We start from the raw sequence: 21439 nt of genomic DNA on the forward strand, positions 1-21439 counted from the left end.
CTAGTTAAAAGCAGCCATGCAGCTGAAATGCAGCAGCTTTGTTCTTAAAAAGTTTATATTCTCATTTTGTGTTGACTTGTCAGCCTGCCAATTTTCAATTTTACTAAAGAATGTTGTGAGCTGTTTGCAAGGCTCTTTAAAATTAAATTGTAACAGTGTTTTTTTATGAATAAATTTGGAAATTACCCGAGCTAATATTTTTGTTATAAATAACAGTATTATGTAGAGTTCTATGTATAGAATACTCTGACATTAGCCTATGAGCATCATTTTTGGCTAAACTAAGCCTGAGTTTCTAATCACACGAGTAATGTGAGGAAATACAGTGCCCCCGTTTAGTCATTACCTTTTATGGCAGCTTGGTTGATGCCCCCATTCCATTTTAAGAGCATCTTCTCAAGAAGGCGAGTCTACGTAGGTATACAGCGGCCTAAAATCCACTAAATAGCTACTCTACTAAACAGGCTAAGATATAGCAGCCGCCAACGCCTAACATTTATAATAATAAGCTACATGTAAGGTTTCCCTAATGAGTAGTTTGGGCTGAAGTCAGCTAACTTTCCTGCCCTCCAGCATTTTAAGTATAGTGGCACATGAAGGCTTAGAGAATTCTTAGACATTAGAGGCGAATAGCTCTAAAGATAGAAGTTGGAGCCATCTCTAAATGACCTTGCTATCAACTAGTTGCAAACGTATGCGTCAACGCTATGAAATCAAGGGTTGAGCAGTTTCAGTAAAAGGGGAATTCCTGAAGGCTTCCTTTGTTCTTTTTAAAACCTTAACAATATGTATTAGCTTTTTGGATTCCAAATGTAGGCCGAGAGAACTTATTCAATAGCAAATATTTGTATGAAAGAATTCATAATGCCCAATTGAATTAGAGCAAGGTATTTCGAGGTAAGTCGTATTTGCAAGGTCAGTTAATGGCATCACCCTCGCTGCCAGTCATGAGCTTTAATGCAAGCGAATTAAGAAAAATATTATGCGTTGATACTGCCAATATCGGCGACACTGAGAATTGTACATTATTGTTGTTTTGTCTCGACACATAATTACTAACTAATCTCATCATTAATAAGACATCCTATATTTAGTAATTAAATTTATTTTACTCGAAGTCAAATGAAAGTCATTGTTATAGAGGAAACAAATCCTCATTTTAAAATTCAAATATGGAAATGCTATGACAGTTTGACTGTGCTGATTATGATCGGAGGAAAATGCAGTTCCGTTATTTGTTAACTTGTTAATTTCATCAGCCACTGCTCTGGTTTCTAGTGCCGCTGATAATTTTTATTTGTCAAACTTTTCTGTGTTTCTATGGTAACTATGTTCACATCAAGTGCATTTGCAACATACAGGCGGTGTGTATTTGGTTGCACTAATGTGTTTATGCCTTGGAGTTGTACTTTCTTATTTGCACGCCCTAACTTTTTAGAGGCGCACAGGTTATGCAAAGTCTGGCAATCTCAGCTGCAAAAAATCAGTGTCAGAGAAATTTCCTAAAAATTGTTGTTAGAGGCTGGTTTACACTCTACCGCATATTAATCACACAATATTGGATAATCGTCTGTGATGATAATGTTCACACTATCACAAACCCATCCTCGTAATATCAGTGAATAGTCTACTGCAAAGCACTCTTTTTGTACTATATGGTCACGGAAAGGATGAAATACTAGTCCCGCAGCAACTGCCATGAAAGAAAATATAGATAAGGCAATCTGCAGCAGTCATTCACTATCGCCGAAGTGGTGCACATTGTACAGGCTGTCAGGGATACTCGACAAACTATAGGAAAAGTTTGACAACTCCAATCATTCCTGATGCATCCGCGTTACCTTGATGATACCAACGGTTTAGGGTGCACATAGTCGAGGAAAAATCATCAACAGGCCAACTCCGACATGCGGTGTGAACCAGCCTTCAGATAGCAAGGTTAAATTTTGCCATAAAGTGTCTGCCATTGAATGCTTTCCTTTGTAAACATGTTAAATGAATCGTCTAAGTGTAGATAAGATGATATCGATGCGGTTCAGGTAACTATCAAAACATATATTTATACTAAAAGCCATTTAAGATAAGAAGCAGTGTTAGTTGTCAACAAATAAATTATCGCACATACAAACAGCGCTGTTGGAGATCTGGCAAGCCTATCAGAAGTTATGAAACAAACTCCTAGTAGACCTTATTCTCTCCAGAGATAAGTAAAAGTAAATGCATGTAAATATAACAAAAACTGTAAAACAACTTGAACTAAAATACTTTATACAGAGCTACATAACATGGAAGAAGCACTACAAGCAAATTATGGCTATACGATAAGGTACAGAACTTCTCTGTCATCTATCATCAAAAGAATATATGGTCTTATAACCTCACCGACCCACACAGCTTTTCGTACAGATTGGTGACAAACTCGTTACCGACTTCTTTACTGCTAGCAATGAGAATATGCTCAATCGCAGGAGCAGAGGCTATCTGGCTTACAAGCTTCATGTCAACATCTGTGCTGACAATGGCAGCGTAAATGGTAACACCCGCTAATTTCATTTTGTTTGCTTCAGCGATTGCTTGGCTTGTGATATAATCATTTGCATCAAACATGTAGACGAGGACCTGTCGTCTGCTATCACTGAATGCTCGGTCTCTTGACAAGCTGGGCATGATGTTGTTCTGTGACTTCACTTTTCGCAGAAGAGAGGCCGTGTCTCCGAGGTCAAGGTCATGCAGGTGATTGTAGATGTCTTCAAAGTTGCGATATCTTGACAAGTCATAGCCAGTGTTTCTTCCGCATGAACAGTCACTAAGGGTGAGACTTGTTCGAATTTGGTTTCCATCAACCTGCAAATATGAGCCACGTGTCAGGTTTGACAGACAATTTTTCCAGATAAGACACACAATTATGGCATTACACGGCGAGTTGCTTACAAAAGATTCTGTCCATGTGTTCTTATTTCAATGTGCTGTTAAAACATGGCAACAGCCAATCTCGGGTGAAGGTTTCCTTTTTCAAAAATATGCAAATCAAGTAATTGTAAAACAAACTAACGCTTGTTATCAGTATCTACTTCCAAGCTTCACAAAAAGACTCTAGTCTGAGCATAAGTAACAAAACCAATCAATTAAAAAATTTTTTTAAATTAGAATAAATTTACAAAAATCAGTTTTCAGTTTTGTGTTGTAAAAAGTGAGTCAATACCTAGCACACTTGCCATGAGTATTTCTCTATACACTAATTAAACTTCAGAAATTGTTTTGCGTAACATATATTATAAAACTTAGTATAAAATTCAAACAAAGATTTGGTATATAAAATGATACACTTATAAAATAAAGTTGATCAATTATAGTCATTCAACAGTTAGGCCTATAGTATGACTCTTTACCAAAGCTAACATATGCTGAACATTTTATGAGACTCAATGTCTATGGAATGAGCATTTACCACTACAGAATATACACTAACCCTTGATGTCTATGAAATGACCATTTACTATTAGTTAGCAAATGTTTTGACTTGAAACAAAGTCATATGGTAGTTGGTAGCACATAAGACAAACCCCAAGTGATGCAGTTGCATTTGCAATGAGCTCTACGGCGAGGTAGGAGTTGGGTCCATTAGCATTGATTCCTTGGGAAGCAAACATTACGTTGAGTCCATCATCTCCCCCACATCTTTGATTTCCAGTATCTGTAATACCAATAATTATACATTATGAACACTTGTATGGAGGATACGCGACTGACTGGACGAGCACACAACTCCAATCACATCAGCACTGGGTCAAGCAGGTTGCTGTTTGTTTAGAACTCATAATCATGCATTACTCATATTTTTTTGCTTAATTCTGTAGTTGCTAAACACACTTTTTTGTATTTTGAAGTGCTTTCGCTAATAAAAATACTTTTTTGGCCAGCACAAAAAACATAGTTAAAAATGCTATGGAGCACATAATATTATTGACCAGCATGGAGTCGGTGTTGTTGTAACTAAATTAATGATTCTTTACAAAAAGTTGTGAAAAGAATTTAGGTATGCATGATTGATGGGAGCAGACACTAAAGCCTCTCACACACCTCTCCTGCTGACACACCCCTCACTGACACACCCCTTGATGACACACCCCTTGCAAATACACCTCTTGCTGATACACTTCTCATTGGCACACCCCTCGCTGACACACTCCTCGCTTACACATCCCTTGCTGACATACCCCTTGTTGATACACCCCTTTGCTGACACACCCTTCTCTAACACACCCTTTGCTGATACACCCCTCGCTGACACACCCTTCGCTAATACACTTCTTTGTTGATACACCCCTTGTTGATACACCCCTTTGCTGACACACCCCTCTCTAACACACCCTTTGTTGATGCACCCCTCGCTGACACACCCCTTGTTAATACACCCCTTTGTTGATACACCCCTTGTTGATACACCTCTTTGCTGACACACCCCTCTCTAACACATCCTTTGCTGATACACTTCTCACTGGCACACCCCTCGCTGACACACTCCTCGCTTACACATCCCTTGTTGACATACCCCTTGCAAACATACCCCTTGCTGAAACATCCCTTGCTGACATACCCCTTGTTGATACACCCTACGCTGACACACTCCTCTCTAACACACCTTTTGCTGATACACCCCTCGCTGACACACCCTTTGCTAATACACCCCTTTGTTGATACATCCCTTGTTGATACACCCATTTGCTGACACACCCTTCTCTAACACACCCTTTGCTGACACACTCCTTGCTGATACACTCATTGCTGACACACCTTTGCTGACATGCCTCTCGCTGACTATTAATGCTCCTTCAGATAAGTGTGTCTAACCTGCACTAGCTTCTCATTTGAAATGCTCTAGTACTAGCACTTGCTACCAGGTAGGCCTACTAGCACTTGCTACCAGGTAGGCCTACTAGCACTTGCTACCAGGTAGACCTACTAGCACTTGCTACCAGGTAGGCCTGCTAGCACTTGCTGCCAGGTAAGCCTACTAGCACTTGCTACCAGGTAGGCCTACTAGCACTTGCTACCAGGTAGGCCTACTAGCATTTGCTACCAGGTAGACCTACTAGCACTTGCTACCAGGTAGCCCTACTAGCACTTGCTATCAGGTAGGCCTACTAGCACTTGCTATCAGGTAGGCCTACTAGCACTTGCTACCAGGTAGACCTACTAGCACTTGCTATCAGGTAGGCCTACTAGCACTTGCTGCCAGGTAGACCTACTAGCACTTGCTACCAGGTAGGCGTACTATCACTTGCTACCAGGTAGGCCTACTAGCACTTGCTACCAGGTAGGCCTACTAGCACTTGCTACTAGGTAGACCTACTAGCACTTGCTACCAGGTAGGCCTACTAGCACTTGCTACCAGGTAGGCCTACTAGCACTTGCTACCAGGTAGAACTACTAACACTTGCTACCAGGTAGACCTACTAGCACTTGCTGCCAGGTAGACCTACTAGCACTTGCTACCAGGTAGGCCTACTAGCACTTGCTACCAGGTAGGCCTACTATACAGAAAAACTTTTGAAAAATTCACTGTCTCCTCACACCACCTGAAAAATTTAAATTTGTTCAAAAAGACAGGCCACCGTACTGAAAATCAAGCCTATCAGCAAGTGACAGCTCAACCTGAACTGGAAAAAAATTAAAGTGAGAGTTGCTTTTCCCTAGACCATTGTTATGGCTCTATTATAAGTTTGGCTACTTCTGTATTTGTCTTTTCAAATGCACTATATCTGCCATTAAGGTGCTTATTCTTCAGTCCTAAAGATGTCTTGATAATATTGATACACCATACAGAATATTCTTCTTCTCAAATCAACTTTTCATTCCCAGATAGTTCCAGTTTAAACATTCTTTACTGCTTTCTATAGCTTATTACAACTGTCATATTAAACCGTTTGTCGTTACAATATTTGAGTAGTCAATTTTCCCAAGGGGGTTTACTCTCAACTTTCAGCCCCAAGGGCTCGACGAAAAAAAGCACGTTTTAAGGGTGTTTTTGGTGGCCTGACACTCTGGAGTGTTTTCATAAAAAAGGGTATGTTTTTTAGCTCTGTACATGAATATCCCTTTCTACAATGGAAAAGGGTATTCATGAGCAAAAAAGGGCAATTAGTCTGTGGTGATAAAGTAATAAGGGGTAGTTTTAATTAATGTGTAATTCAGTGGAAAGGGTGCATTTTATGACATCTCAGACTAGCCCTTGGGGATGAATAGAAGAGAGTGAACCCCCTGGGTCAATTCTCTGACAACTTTAAACAGGTAGTCGTTTACTGAACAAGCTTTTAGATGCCCTTAATACCAAGCTATTTAAAATGAAACAGATACACATCACCCGATACTGGATACGTTGGTAGGATATTGAAGTGCAGGTAGTAGCAAAGCTCTAAGTTTAAAAAACTTGAATAAAATGACTCATTGGGGTTCCTCTGAGTGCTGCCAGTTCATTGGCTAAATTGCGCAATTGTCTTTCAGTATTTCCTCAAGTAAAAGAAGCACTAGAGTCTATTTCTGATGAGTGGCATAAAGTTTGAGGTAGGAGAATTTTAAGACCATACGTAGACAGCTCTAATGCATAGTCAAGTGTACTTATTTACGAATCCCTAAGCCGAGCTCTCTGCAGCCATTTACATTCATGTGTTATTCATCAAAGATCTGATGTTGTTTACCTTGGCATGTTTCCAATTGGCATCTGATGGTTTTACTTTCCACTTGTCCAAGCTGACAGCTATCTCCATATTGACAGTAACGTGTGACTTCCTGAACACCCTCGCCACATGTTGTACTGCATGAGGAACTAAACTCCCACTCAGACCACCCCTCCGGCTCTGTAACAAATCACACAAACTAAAGCATGTAGCCAGTTTTCATTTATGTATAGAACTTTTGTGGATGCCCTTTTGTTTAGTCAACTTCAGAGCGTTGATTGCTTTTCGTGATAAACAGGCATATTTTAAGCTGTCATTCAAGTGACAATGTAACAACAAGTCTTGAGCTGCGAGTCATAAAATTGGCCTTCTTATACCAATGTTGTTGATGTCTCAATCACTGCGCCAGGCAGCACAATGATTGTGATTACAAGCGGTAAGAGTAATGCGTTATTGAGCTAGCCTTTGGTCCAATAAAATAAATTTTACTTGTTTCTTTTTGGTATAGAAGCTAAAACACCTGCTAATAGTTTTGTTGAGTTATAAATATATTACTAGGGCGTTCATGCTCAGTATTGCCTAATAATGTTTTAATGTACATCAATTTCTGTCTAAATTGCCCAACAGTTTATAATGAAAAATGGTGATTTGTATGCAATAATGCAGGAAATTTGATATCTGATAGGCTGAAACAAGGGCTAAAGGTTAGACGGAAAGAAAATTCTAACATATTTTAAAAACAAAATCCTAAAATTTAGACTCGAAAACTAAAAATACAATTTAAAAAATCCGGAATTAGATTTAAGGTTTTTATGTTATTTTCAAGATTTTCTTTTTTAAATATTTAAGATTTTTGAGTAGAAACCCTTTGTTTTATTTGAAGATGTCTTTTAAAATGCATTTTTTGACTCAAGAAGGTAAGATATGAAAACTGCTATTTGATGTTAAATACTTAGATAGCCTAGATATATAATATATAATTATAAAAGATTTCTCTCACTTTCAGCCTGTTCTCTATTGATGACTCTATGAATACCTGCATAAATTATGACACTTCTATGGATGCAAGTGAACAGCCAACATTAAAAACTGCAACAATTATAAACTTTGTTATTTGAAGGTTTCAGCGTAATAAAAAGTTGATTCCACAAAACTAAGGCTATATATCTAGAAGTCTTAGGCTAAAGTTTGCATTTAGCATAAGATTTAGTAGAATTATGATTCAGGGACCATGAGGATGTTTCATTGTGAAAACAATTTCGCTATAAATCTTTAAGATACTTAAAACTTTCAAGGAGTTTTAACTACCTGATAGTGAGTAACTTGTAATAGTATACAAAGTTAACAAGAAACAATATAAAAAATTGCATCATATTCTGTAAGGCCTGTAACCTACTCACCTTTTGGAGTGCAACCAGCTGGGGGGCAGCATGGAGGAGCCCGACACCTTTTGCTGCGAGTACTCGGCCCTTCGCAGTCTTTACCTCCATTTCTTGGTACTGGGCTGTTGCATTCTCGTGTTCTAGTCTTAGTTCCAACTCCACAGCTTACCGAGCAGCGGCTGTACTCACTCCATGGCCCGTACCCACCATCAATTGGAGCTATAAAAATACGATATTAAGTTAAGATATAATATAATGTTAAAGTATAATATTAATGTTAAGTTAGTAGTCAATAGTAAAGTTAGTCAGCGTTTAGGCACTCAAGTAGACTTTGAATATTTGCATTCCAACTTTAAAGTTGATCTCATATTACTACTTCCAAAGCACCCCATTTGGTTCAAGTATTGCTAGAGTTATTTGTCTGAATCAAGTTCTGACAACTCCAGAAGCTATAGCAACAAACTAAATTAACTTTAATTAAGTAAACTAAATTAACTTTAATTAAGTAAACTAAAGTTAAATTAAGTTGACCAATTAAAATAAAACTTCTACTAATATCTATATTATTCTAAAAAATAGAGTACTTAATTTCAGATCAGTTATAAGTAATGGAAACTGAGCATGAACTTCAAACTACGCATGAAAAATGTCATTGTTCAAGCCAAGATTATAGTATGTATAGAGAAGACAACTCTAATTTCTGTAGACACGGCGTTTGTCTTAAATTAGTTTATAGAAATAAAGTTAAAGGTAATCAGCAGTGTTTATATTGGTTCTATAAAGAAAATATGAAAAGCAAGTGCAGTCAAGTCCGCCAAAGGGAAAGTTTGAGGCTGGGGACACAGCACACCCTCACCAATCACAGATCACTGCAAAAAGCTCTGATTCTCTGGGAAATCGAGTCAAAAATCTAGATATATATATAATTATATTAAATAGTATTTACCGTATGTTTGAGTGGTAGTTTCTATTCCTATAAGGAATGTATACAATATACCAACATGACCAAACATTGTGGAACACGCTTACCATTGGCGGTGATAATTTTCTAAACGTTTCCTATAGATTGGTGGAATTTTTGCTTGAATATTGAAAATACTTTGTTAAAAGTATTGCAAGGGAGTAAGTAAAACTCAATTTCGTAAATCTTATTATGCTGTTTTGTTTTCACTAGTGAGAATAGGTATTGATTTGCAACAGTTCCTTGTATCGATGTCATCAGGGTTGTCATGAGAATTCAAGCCAAAGGCACAATATCAAATTATATCTGCAAGTGGTAATGACATCTTTAGAAATCAGCATTCGACAGCCTCAGCAAGTAACACTTGACACTATCTGCAGGTTGGCAGATGTAAAAGGAAAAGTTATTAGGATTAGTCATTAAAAGCAATTACACTGATAATATTATTTACACCACTTCACGCTATGGCTACTTCAGAATAAAAACTTGCTGTCTAACATATGCTTACCAAGAGGATTATAACAGCGCCCAAGTTCTACACCGATGGCTCGTTTCAGAGTGTTTATTTCCGCATAGGTCTCGACATAGTAAACTTGTGCTGCCTCTCCAGCTATTCGTTCTAGCTCACTTTGGTCTGTCTCCGGTCCAATACCAATGCTGTAGACTATTATACCAGATCTTCTTGCCTGTAGAAAGTAGCACAAAGTCTTACATCACCTCGGTATGACCAGTATTCAGTGCCCTGCTATGCTGACCTCTTTACAAACACAACTTCTCCAATGATGTCTGAATTGCCATAAATACAAGATAAAACGGAGAGATCATGATCTGTTCTCAAGTGAAATGTTGGATCAGGGATACTTTTTTGGTTGTGATTCTATTTTGCCGTTATTGCTCATGAACCTATATGTATCTCAAAGTTTGTCTGTGTGTACTTTAATAGGTCATTCGGTATGTCCGGTTATAGCTAATAAAATCTTGGATTTAAAATCTTGAATCGTGCTGGACTTAAACTCACAAAGATTGTACCTGCAGGTTTATGATCCAACTGTATAACCACGAGTCTACAGAGGCTCTTACGATTCATAGCTTTCTCTATATACTGCGTACACCCTTTTTTCCAATTTCACACGCTAAATGATGTATGAAATGAAACTCTATTAACTCTATGAAACACGATGCTTTTCCTTTTTTTGTGAACTTCTGTTTCCGGTTTTTTGTAAGGTTCAATTGCGAAATTGGTAAAGACCATTACTTTTCATGTGAACAATTGCATTATCTCAAGTAGGAATAGCCTCTACATTCTCTCTCCATTCGGTCAAACAAAGACAGTTTGTTATATCAGTTTTACATTTGGACCAGTATCGAGTGGTAGCAGTATCATCGTATTCAAAGTTTTGATGGTTAGCTTCTGCTGGGACAGTAACCTTTTTGTATACACACAGACTTCTATGCAAGAATTGTTATTATTAGTTAAACATATTCAGAATTTTTAATTTTTTTTCTCAGTTCGTATTAACTGTATCATTACCAAATCATATTTTATTGTAATCGTAGCAAAGCAGACTTAATTTAGCTATTACTTGGTAATTATTTCACATTTACATTTAAGCACTTTTATAGTTGTTTTATTTTGTTTCTTAATTTATTTGGCCTGTACGAAACATTTTCCTCATGATATGAAGTTTGAAAGTTGCAGTTGTTTGACAAAGTTGAAGACCTTTACAGTTGTTTTATTTTTTTTCTTGATTTATTTAAACTGCACAAAACACTTTTCTCATGATATGAAGTTTAAAAGTTAGAATGGTAACTGCTGTTATATGTTAAATAAAAATCAATTTTCTGTGCAAAGACTTTTATTATTCGGACAAGGCCGGGCATTCAGCTAATATTGAACATGACTTGACAAGTAAAATGACATCTGGGTAAACAAACACTCATACCAGCTCAGCCTCGATGGTCGTCTGCTCAGGGTCATAAGATTTGCCATCGGTGATAACGAAGGCAACCTTGGCACTGTTTCGCCTTGCTCCATTCATTTCGACAAAGAGTTCTTGACGAGCATAGCGGATGGCCTTTGCAGTTTGGGTGCCTCCGAGATGCATCGGTATTCTCAGGAAAGCAGCCTGAAATGAGAAATTCAAAAAATCATTAAAACTGATAATGGAGACTCCACCTATAACTTTAAGAAAACCCGTATCTGGGCACCCTAACGAATCACAAGAAGTCATCAGGTGTGCCAAAAAAGCACAGAAAATAACTACCTTGACAATTATTTTGAAAAGCCACGAGTCAATTAGTGTGGGTGTTGTTGTGTCGGTTGAATATGTTGCGAGTTCAAATCCCCTAAAAGCTGTTCTTTATGTTGCACTCTAACCATGGCTCCGGATGGAAAGAAAGCTCTTACACGTATTATTATAGTAAAAATTAATGTCTGTATAATTACAGTATGCTGACACCTAAATATGGGTAAATTATTGTTTAGCCAGCTTATACAGCTAATATTTGTAAATATATTACAGTGGCCATAGTCAAATAATAAATCTCTTTATTGTTTTGGTCTATCTTTAAAGTCACGTGTTTAAATTTTATTTTTGAAACCTATTTGCATTATTATCTCCTTTTAATATTTATCCCAACTTTTAGCTTGTCATTCTTAAAAACTTTCTATTTCTGTTTCCTGTTTCTATTGCTAAAACTGTTAGACATGATTTTGATTTTTTTTGTTCTTTTGATGTTTTGATGAAAATTAATAATTTTTTTCTGGACACACAGACGACAGTAAGATATAAAAATAAAGATTTGGCAAATCGACGCTCTGTGAATCATTAAATTTTTATATATTTTTACGATGATTCATCGTCGGTGTTATTTAGAACCTGTGTGTTGTGATAGCATGTGTCATCGGGCAGTCTCATCAGATATCCTAACTTTCACAGGCTAATCAGGTGACTTAAGGGTCGATGTTTTAGGATCCCGAAGTTTGAGAGGGAAGTGTAATGGATGCGCAAGCTAACCATACTTATGCTTTTGGCACTAGGTTTTGCATCTTAATGCTATTTCTCAATCCCATAGTTGCTAGGAGTACATTGGCAAATAAATGGATATTTTTGGCTGTTATCAATGAGCCTTCTATATTTTGATTGGTTGAACAGTGCTATCATAATGATGACCTTATTTCCGAAAACAACTCAGCGTCAACACAACTAATCACCAATGAGCAAATCATTCAGAACAGACACTGAAATTCTTGTCATAGTGCATATGTTATTGAAAACATCTCCCACGTACATCTGCACCGCATTCGGTGCCAACATTGGTGCAAAATGACATCCACTGTAATTGCAAGAGCTTAAAACACCACCATGAACCATGAAATAATAATTTTGATTGCTGACAGCAGCCATTTCATGGCTGTCAGAATATCCTCATTGCTTATTATATACTATTATTGAGTTTCCTTGAGCCAGTGTTATACTTTTTAAGCCAAGGTCATAGGTTACATGGAGAGGACAACTCTAATTTCTCAGAAATGAAGATCTTACTTTAAAAGTCATGGAAAAAAATCAGGTTTACTTTGACTATAATGCATTAATGTACCATCTTTGCTTCTGATGATTTGTACACTATTATCGTATGTTTGTACTTTATCGTACGTTTGTACATTATCGTACAAACATACATTATCGTACAAATGTACCCATAGTATGTTTGTACATTAGCATACATTTGTACATTATCGTATGTTTGTACATTATCGTACATTTGTACATTTTCGTACGTTTGTACATTCTCGTACGTTTGTATATTATTATACGTTTGTACATTATTGTACGTTTGTACGTTATCGGATGTTTGTACATTATCGTACGTTTGTAAATTATCGCACGTTTGTACATTATTATATGTTTGTACATTATCGTACGTTTGTACATTATCGGGCGTTTGTACCTTATCATACATTTGTATCTTATCATACGTTTGTACATTATCATACATTTGTACATTATCATACCTTTGTACATTATCATACATTTGTACATTATCAAACATCTGTACATTATCATACGTTTGTACATTATCACACGTCTGTACATTATCATACAATTGTACAGTATCCTATGTCTGTACATTATCGTACACCTGTACATTATCATACGCTAGTACATTATCGTACGTTTGTACATTATCGTACATTTGTACATTATGATACGTTTGTACATTATCGTACATTTGTACGTTATCATACATTTGTACATTATCGTATGTTTGTACATTATCGGACGTTTGTACATTTTCGTACGTTTGTACATTATCGTACATTTGTACATTATTATGCGGTTGTACCTTATCGTACGTTTGTACATTATTATACATTTGTACATTATCGTACGTTTGTACATTATTATACATTTGTACGTTATCATACGTTTGTACATTATCATACATTTGTACATTATCATACATTTGTACGTTATCATACGTTTGTCCATTATTATACATTTGTACATTATCATACGTTTGTCCATTATCTGAAGGTATTTTAGCTAAAAACATTCTTCAGTTTCCTTTTGTTGAATTGTTGATTAAGAATATTAGTCCAGCTGATATATCAAAGAATCATAGGTTTTAGTTGACTTAGCAAAAATACTGCGTGAGACTGGTGAGACCCTCACTAACATATTCATAGATGTGACACTAGTGAGACCCTCACTTACATATTCATAGATGTGACACTAGTAAGACCCTCACTAACATACTCGTAGATGTGACACTAGTGAGACCCTCACTAACATACTCATAGATGTGAGACTAGTGAGACCCTCACTAACATATTCATAGATGTGACACTAGTGAGACCCTCACTTACATATTCATAGATGTGACACTAGTAAGACCCTCACTAACATACTCGTAGATGTGACACTAGTGAGACCCTCACTAACATACTCCTAGATGTGAGACTAGTGAGACCCTCACTTACATATTCATAGATGTGACATTAGTGAGACCCTCACTAACATATCCATAGATGTGACACTAGTGAGACCCTCACTAACATACTCGTTGATGTGACACTAGTGAGACCCTCACTTATATATTCATAGATGTGACACTAGTGAGACCCTCACTAACATACTCATAGATGTGACACTAGTGAGACCCTCACTAACATATTCATAGACGTCACACTGATGTAACTGCCACTACTATTTAAAATTTTGTCTCAGGAATGCCTGTCAAAGTTCTTACAGTTGTAACTTCACCAGCTGACTGGCTACTTACAATTGGTCACATGACATGCTGCTTACCTTCACAGCCTCTATGTTGTCATAGTCATTAAAATGAAAGTTCACATCCACATCATCAGAAAAAGTCAAGGACGCAATTTTCTGGCCTGTTTCGCTGACATTAAACAAATTCATGAAATCAGCGAGGAACAACTTCATTTTGTCAAAGTCTGGTTCATAGACAGAGCTGGATGTGTCTAAGAGGAATGCGATGTCCGCTTTTGAGCTTTTTGAAATGCAATCTACAAAGTAGGCAGTGATGGATACTTTATACAGTTTGGAGAAGACACCTGCAGACACATGCTACAGCACATCACATGACTCTCACACTCTCCATGACATATCATTTGGCGCAAAGGTACAAATGCTATCAGTTGATTTGTTACACAAACTTCAGCGACAAGGGAATTCAAATAATCAAAGGATACCTAAACTTATTTTGGCTGTAGTTTCTGCAGTTTTCTCACTATCTCTGTTTTTAATGCCTATCTATTACTCTCTTCTCAGTGAATTTGATGAAAAACATAATGGTAAACTGCAAACTACACATCATGCTGGTGTTAACAAAACATAGTGTTACACAAACAATGCATACAGTCTGGTGCCATCACAATCCCAAGTTATCCTCTCCTACAACTCCAGTACCTAGAAAACTCATCACTTAATGTAACAATGTGTCGGGTAGGTACTTCAGCTATTTGGCTGAAGTGACAGCATTTTGTTCACTTCAACCTTGCGACAGCCATCGCTGGTGTGTCGATATATCCCATGGTGAGTGGTTAGCAGGCTTTTATTCTGTCAGCTGCCTTTTTACTAACTAGTTTATGATAGAACTACTAATAAGTCTGCTGCTGAACCTAGCATTGCGTAAATAGGTTTGTTGTTTGAAGATCAGCACACCATATGATTTGCAAGGAGTAATTTGCAGAGTTTAGACTAAGTGCCAGTGAAGCCATCATACATGAAAGACTAACAATATTAGGAGGCAGATTATTATTAAAAGTCTACTATTTATTGGTAAGAGAAGACAATAGCTGTTATCTTGTTAGACAAGAAACCTTTGGTATTAAGGTGACTTTATGGATTATATCAAAGGGTTTACAAAGAACAATGTCAGCAAAATAGGCAGAGGAACTATTTTTTATGTCTGCCCACAGGATGTAAAATTTAGAATCAGTTATAATGGCATTTGCAATTTTCAACTTCTATATCACTATTAGCCGAATGCTTACTAAAAAATACCCGCGTTTTGGGCCTGCTTAACAATTGTTACGTGTCACGGTCACCGGTGCTAGTTACTAACCCCAAGCAAGTTCTTTAAACGTGAGTATCTTAACCAATGTAATGAATATTTGCCCAACAAATCCACTTTGTACCGCATGGATTAATGATTAAGTGCGCTGCCTTTAGATCAAGAGGTCTTGAGATCAAATCCAGTGTTAAGTGAATTTTCCATTGATAGATTTCAATTGCTATGACTGGGCACAGAGTTTAACAACAAGACAAACAATCAAAAAGACAAATGGTGAAGTTTATATATATAGAATAATTAATAAATCCTGTTTTGTCATTATAAGTGTGTCAGTTGATGTGGTTAACCGCTATACGACATGTATTGGCTGGTTTCATCCACACTTCCCACGCAAGTCCTCTGTGTTTTCCGCCAGGTCACCAAAAATATTTTGTTTCAAAAATCGGTCTGGTTCCTGAGAATCAGCCTTTTAACCTCCCAGCTAGCTATAAACTTAAAAATCCTTAGTCCACTGGCAGTAGGCTGCTGTGAGTTATTGTCGTTTGTCATAAGTATGTGCACAATTATTCCATAATGCAGCAATGTAATTGATTGACGTCGTTGTATGAGTGTTGGTTTACCAGGACAAAAGTTGAAAGTTCGAATCCTGTTTGATGTAATCTTTTTATCAACATTAAACCGTGTCTCCGGACGGAGGGACAGACAAACAGATAAACATTATTATTATTTTTATTATAGTAATTTTTTGTGAATGATTATTGTAAATTGATTTATTTATGCAGCGATGGCTGTCGCAGGTCTTACCTCAGAAACACAATACTATTATGCAAGTAAGAGCCAGCACAAAGTAAAATCACACCCGATAGACCTGCAGATGATTGACAGGAAATGAGCTAGGGGAAATGAGCAGAGGTACGAGTTAGACCTGACATAATGAGACACTACCCCAAGCAGCAAACATTACAGGGTCAGCAGCTATAGCTAGAGATATTATCAGCAAATACCTTCTTTCTTCTCTGGAATTGATAAGAGATCCAATAAAATTATATGAGAGACACATGACTTGCGATACTTGAACAAGATTGATAGGATATTGACAACTGTACATCACAACAATGAAATATGCAATCTGCTATGACACACATATGAAGAGTACATATGCTCTCTGTGAATTCTGAAACATTTTGGTCTCACATCACAATTATACTTTGTTTGCTTAATTTCAATTATATTTTAAATTGTTAGAATGCTTGTTATAGCTTTTATTATACAAAAGTTTAACTTGAAAGCTGGTTATCAAAGTTACTAGAAATAGTAGCACAATTGACTAATGCTTATACGTATGACACAATTGAGTAATGCTTATACGTACGACACAATTGAGTAATGCTTGTACGTATGACACAACTGAGTAATGCTTATGCGTATGACACATTGAATAATGCTTATATGTACGACACAATTGACTAATGCTTATACGTACGACACAATTGAGTAATACTTATACGACAAATTGAATAATGCTTATACGTATGACACAACTGAGTAATGCTTATGCGTATGACACATTGAATAATGCTTATATGTACGACACAATTGACTAATGCTTATACGTACAACAGAATTGAGTAATGCTTATACGCACGAGACAATTCAGATTTAGACAATTCTGCAAAAGCCTGTCTTAAAGTAAATAGCAATTATCAATATCTGCTCACAAAAAACATTTTTAAAAACATTTTTTAAAACTTTGCAGCAGCAAAAAAGTAAGAGCTTTATACGAAAGTATATTTCAAATTAACTTTTAAATTTTTAATGAAACATTATATAATAGAATCTTTAAATAATAGCATGTTTTACTATTTGACCTTTGTAACTTTTGTCTTATAATGAGCCTGTTACGAGAAAATGTTTAAAATGTAAGTTTTTAATAAGTTATTTGTTTCCTTGACAGAGGTTAATTTTTTTGGTAAATAATTAAAACCCGAATAAACCGCTTTAGAAAATTTTCAAAGAATCAGTTGCAGCTTTTTGTTTAGAAGGCAAAAACTGTTTTGTTTTAAACATGGTTTTTGTTTACAAAAATATAAAATTGTGCCATAAAATAAGGTCAGTGTTCAACCTGTATACTGTAGATCACTTCTCAACTACAAAAAAAAACAAATAGTACCGCCAATACTAAACAACAAATAATAAATGCCCTAGTTTGGCAAAGCAAATAAAGGTAAATAGAAGTTATAAAATATTATTGCATGCAGGCGCCATAAACAGAGTATATAACGTAAGCAAAGCAGAGATCAATATCGAATGCAGTTAGAGAAGAACAGTCACCCACCCGTCTCGCAGACCTTCTCTATGCACTCCCTTGATTCGTCAAGCTCAGGGCACACCAAACCGTCAGTGCCTAGTTCACATGTCCTGGTACGGTAATGGATGCCCGTCCCGCATGTTACTGAGCACGCTGACCAATCACTCCACACTGATACTTTGGTTTCTACAACCCATAAAATTATCAATTAGAAGCAGTTCAAACATTGACAGCAGTTCATCTTAAAAAGTGTGTTTAAACTGAATAACAGGTTTATATTGCTCGCTGTTAAAAGTTTCGGAGTACATTGTTTTTTATCACATCCTTTTGGTCTAGAACACATAGCTAGAAAATAATATATGGAGATTCAATAATTATATCTTTTTTAATCGGTCATATGCTGCTAAAGATTGGTATCTCTTTCTATCGAAGACTAATAATGAAAAATTAGAACATTTCAAAATTTATGTTATAGGGTTAGTCTACCTGACATGGACAATTATGATGAGCATCTAAATGCCTTTGCTGATGAGCTAAATCTGTTATTATATATTTGCTGTCTAAAGTGCCTAGGTCATCTCTCCAATCTGCTTGACCATCTATTACATTCCTACTTTCTCCGAAAACCACAACACCTCATACCAGACACCAAAACCTTGCCACTCCACATTATAGAACAGTGTTATGCAAAAAGAGTTTTTTTTCCCATATTCATAAGTTTACTTGAAATAAAATAGATATAAACTTTATTATCGCCAGTCAATGTCATTCCAAGCAATTTAGACTTATAGAGACAAAAAATTAAAAATGATGATTTATTCAATTGTTGTCTCGTGGTTTAATTAGCTTTGAACAACTTTAGCTGGTGATTATACAGTAGATATTTAGTGGGGATTATACAGTAGATATTTAGCTGGTGATTATACAGTAGATATTTAGCTATCCATTTGTTCGTGATTATACAGTAGATATTTAGCTATCCATTTGTTCGTGATTATACAGTAGATATTTAGCTATCCATTTTTCCGTGAAAATGCCGCAGTGGCCATCAAAAGAGCATCTGACTGTAAATGGTTTCCTTTACCAAAATACCGATACGGAGTCGTCTACTCTTGCTATCTTGAATAAGGTTTAGTATTAGTTACATGATTCAGTGTTGTTTATATGGTCTACTATCAAACACATTACTGCTTCACTGGCCCAAATTTCATAACCCAACTAGACAACATAGCAAACATAGCCAACTCTCTTTGTTTTAATAGACTTCTATAATAAAGTTTTTTAGGATGCTTTTACTGTAAGTCCAAATAGAGTCTACAGGCACCTGGCAAACAGAACTAAGGCTACACAGATGTTTATATTTAATTGGGTTTGACAAATCTATGCAGTCTTCTCCAACTATTTTGAAATTATATTTTTTACCAGGCAGGTCAAGGTTTCTACGGACAGCCCAATTCTTATCCTTAATGTAAATTTCTGATATCAGTAAGACTTAACAGAATCGTACTTGAAGCTTTCAAGCAAACTATAAAAAGAACAACTGATTTACTACAATGAATCTTGTAAAAACTTTACACCTTATTTGTTTTCTTGTCGTGAAATGTTGCCAAGACAACTATTATGCTCACAGCTCTACGAAGGAAAGAGGAATCAGGGCAGAATTAGACTGAGATACAAAGATGTAGCCAGGTGTAACATTAAGTTGAGGAAGCTAGACACAAACAGATGGCAAAAGAAGGCAAAAAACAGACCTGCATGGAGTTCAGTAATAAAGTTCAAATCATAAGACAATCTGAATCGAGACAATCGACCGTAAGAGAGAGAGGGAGATAAAAGAGAGAGAGAGCGTGAGAGAGAAAGAGAGAGAGGGAGAGAGAGAGAGAGAGGGAGAGAGAGAGAGAGAGAGAGAGAGAGAGAGAGACAGACAGACAGACAGACAGACAGACAGACAGACAGAGACAGGAGAGAGAGGAGGGAGAGCGATAGAGAGAGAGAGAGAAAGAAAGAGATAGAGATGGAGAAAGAGAGAGATAGAGACGGAGAAAGAGAGAGGAAGGGAGAAAGAAAATTGTTTTATAATATTGACTTACACGGTAGAAATTTTTATTTTAGTTTATGTTATATTTAAGGATGACAACCAAAACACTGACGTATGCTTAGTTGCTAGTATAGAAATACAGAGATTTAAGTCTAAACTTACCAACTGTGGGTGTGGGACACGGCCCGATTGAGACTTTAGCATCTGCAACAATGGAGGCTTCCACATTTTGGAGAGTGCTGTAGCCCTCCGCAAAGTACACTTTCTCAGAGCTTCCGGTTATGGCATTGAGCTCTTCGAAGTCAACCTCTGTTCCAACACCAATTGCATAGATCTCTACTCCATTATCACGCAACTGCAATGGTGTATTTTAATCTTGAAATCATTGTCACAAGCACACTAGTTGTGGGCGTAATGACTACAAAAAGTGTGGAAACAGTTGCTTTCTTCTTCTGTAATCTGTGCTACCATTGGTCAACTAAACCATAGAAAATTTTTCACAAACTAATTGATAGAGCCAATATTATTTAATAAGATATTCTTTTTGGTTTTTTTTACTTAAGTTTATTGTCTCATCAAAATGTGGAAGTCCTTTCTAAAATCTGTACTTTGCGTTTGCTTAGCCTACTTTGAAGAACACAATCAACTTGACTTTGCAAATAGCCAAAGCTAGGCAGCGTTATCTATGTTATCAACAGCCATAATCCTGCTATAACAGGTATTTTATTTTATCTCCAATAGAATACAGTTTGTCAGCTTATAAACATATGGTATATATGGGTCTATTGCAGGTATGGCCAGTTGTAATAGGAACATAGGGTGGCTGCCAACTTAACCCTGATTAGGGCTGAGTATAGCATCTAATATAAAAATGCTCGCTACCGGTGCGACGCTGATCTCCCCTTAATACAGTAGACGCTTCTACAACATAAACATCATTTTACATAAATTTCACTGAACATAAAGAACTTATGTAAAGTTTTTGCTTTATTCCACATGAGAAATTTTTTATAACGTAAAGCCTGAAGTCGTGCGAACTCTAAAAATAAAAATATCTCTAAAAAAATAGTTTTCTCTCGTGCCGCACTTGGAAAGGATAACAATGTGTAGGAGTATCTATTTTATTTTTTCCTTTATTTTAGGCATATAAATTTTTTGGTTCATGCAGCAAAGGTCTTGCTGTAAGAAAAATTAAAAATTTGAATTCACATTGTCATTGAAGGTGTTCACTTTCCTTACCATAGTCCAGAGCCTGAGCCAAGGGAAAAAGACCAAAAAAAAGAAAAGTTTCTTTATTGTTTGTTAAGACTTTTTTATTTAACCACTCTACAGTAACTGTGGTATTATTGGTTAGTATTGACGAAAGGTTGTCAGTACTAACCAATAATACAACAGCTACTGTGGAACCATTAAATAAAAAGGTCTAGTTTAGTTTGTTTGGTTTTCATTCAGAAGGGCCAAAGGATTGTGTTTGGGAAGATCTTGCAAGAGTGATTTAGGCTATTTACACATATTTTATGCTTCATATAA

At 36.4% G+C, this 21439-nt stretch overlaps 1 protein-coding gene across 1 annotated transcript in view; it reads right to left on the bottom strand.

Annotated features, from left to right (window-relative positions):
- Window positions 1-2040: 2040 nt before the first annotated feature.
- LOC137386820 (hemicentin-1-like) overlaps window positions 2041-21439 on the bottom strand; it is a 63843-nt gene continuing 44444 nt past the window's right edge. Inside the window, exons 26-34 of the mRNA XM_068072974.1 lie at window positions 20072-20264; window positions 17899-18057; window positions 14333-14553; window positions 10964-11146; window positions 9529-9706; window positions 8078-8278; window positions 6699-6857; window positions 3564-3694; window positions 2041-2844 (exon numbers count right to left, since the gene is read on the bottom strand). Of these exons, the coding sequence (XP_067929075.1) occupies window positions 2371-2844; window positions 3564-3694; window positions 6699-6857; window positions 8078-8278; window positions 9529-9706; window positions 10964-11146; window positions 14333-14553; window positions 17899-18057; window positions 20072-20264 (1899 nt within the window). The 3' untranslated portion in view covers window positions 2041-2370. The remainder of the gene's footprint in view (window positions 2845-3563; window positions 3695-6698; window positions 6858-8077; window positions 8279-9528; window positions 9707-10963; window positions 11147-14332; window positions 14554-17898; window positions 18058-20071; window positions 20265-21439) is intronic.

Source organism: Watersipora subatra, chromosome 2 (assembly GCF_963576615.1).
Source record: "Watersipora subatra chromosome 2, tzWatSuba1.1, whole genome shotgun sequence".
In the NCBI taxonomy this organism is placed as follows: domain Eukaryota; kingdom Metazoa; phylum Bryozoa; class Gymnolaemata; order Cheilostomatida; family Watersiporidae; genus Watersipora; species Watersipora subatra.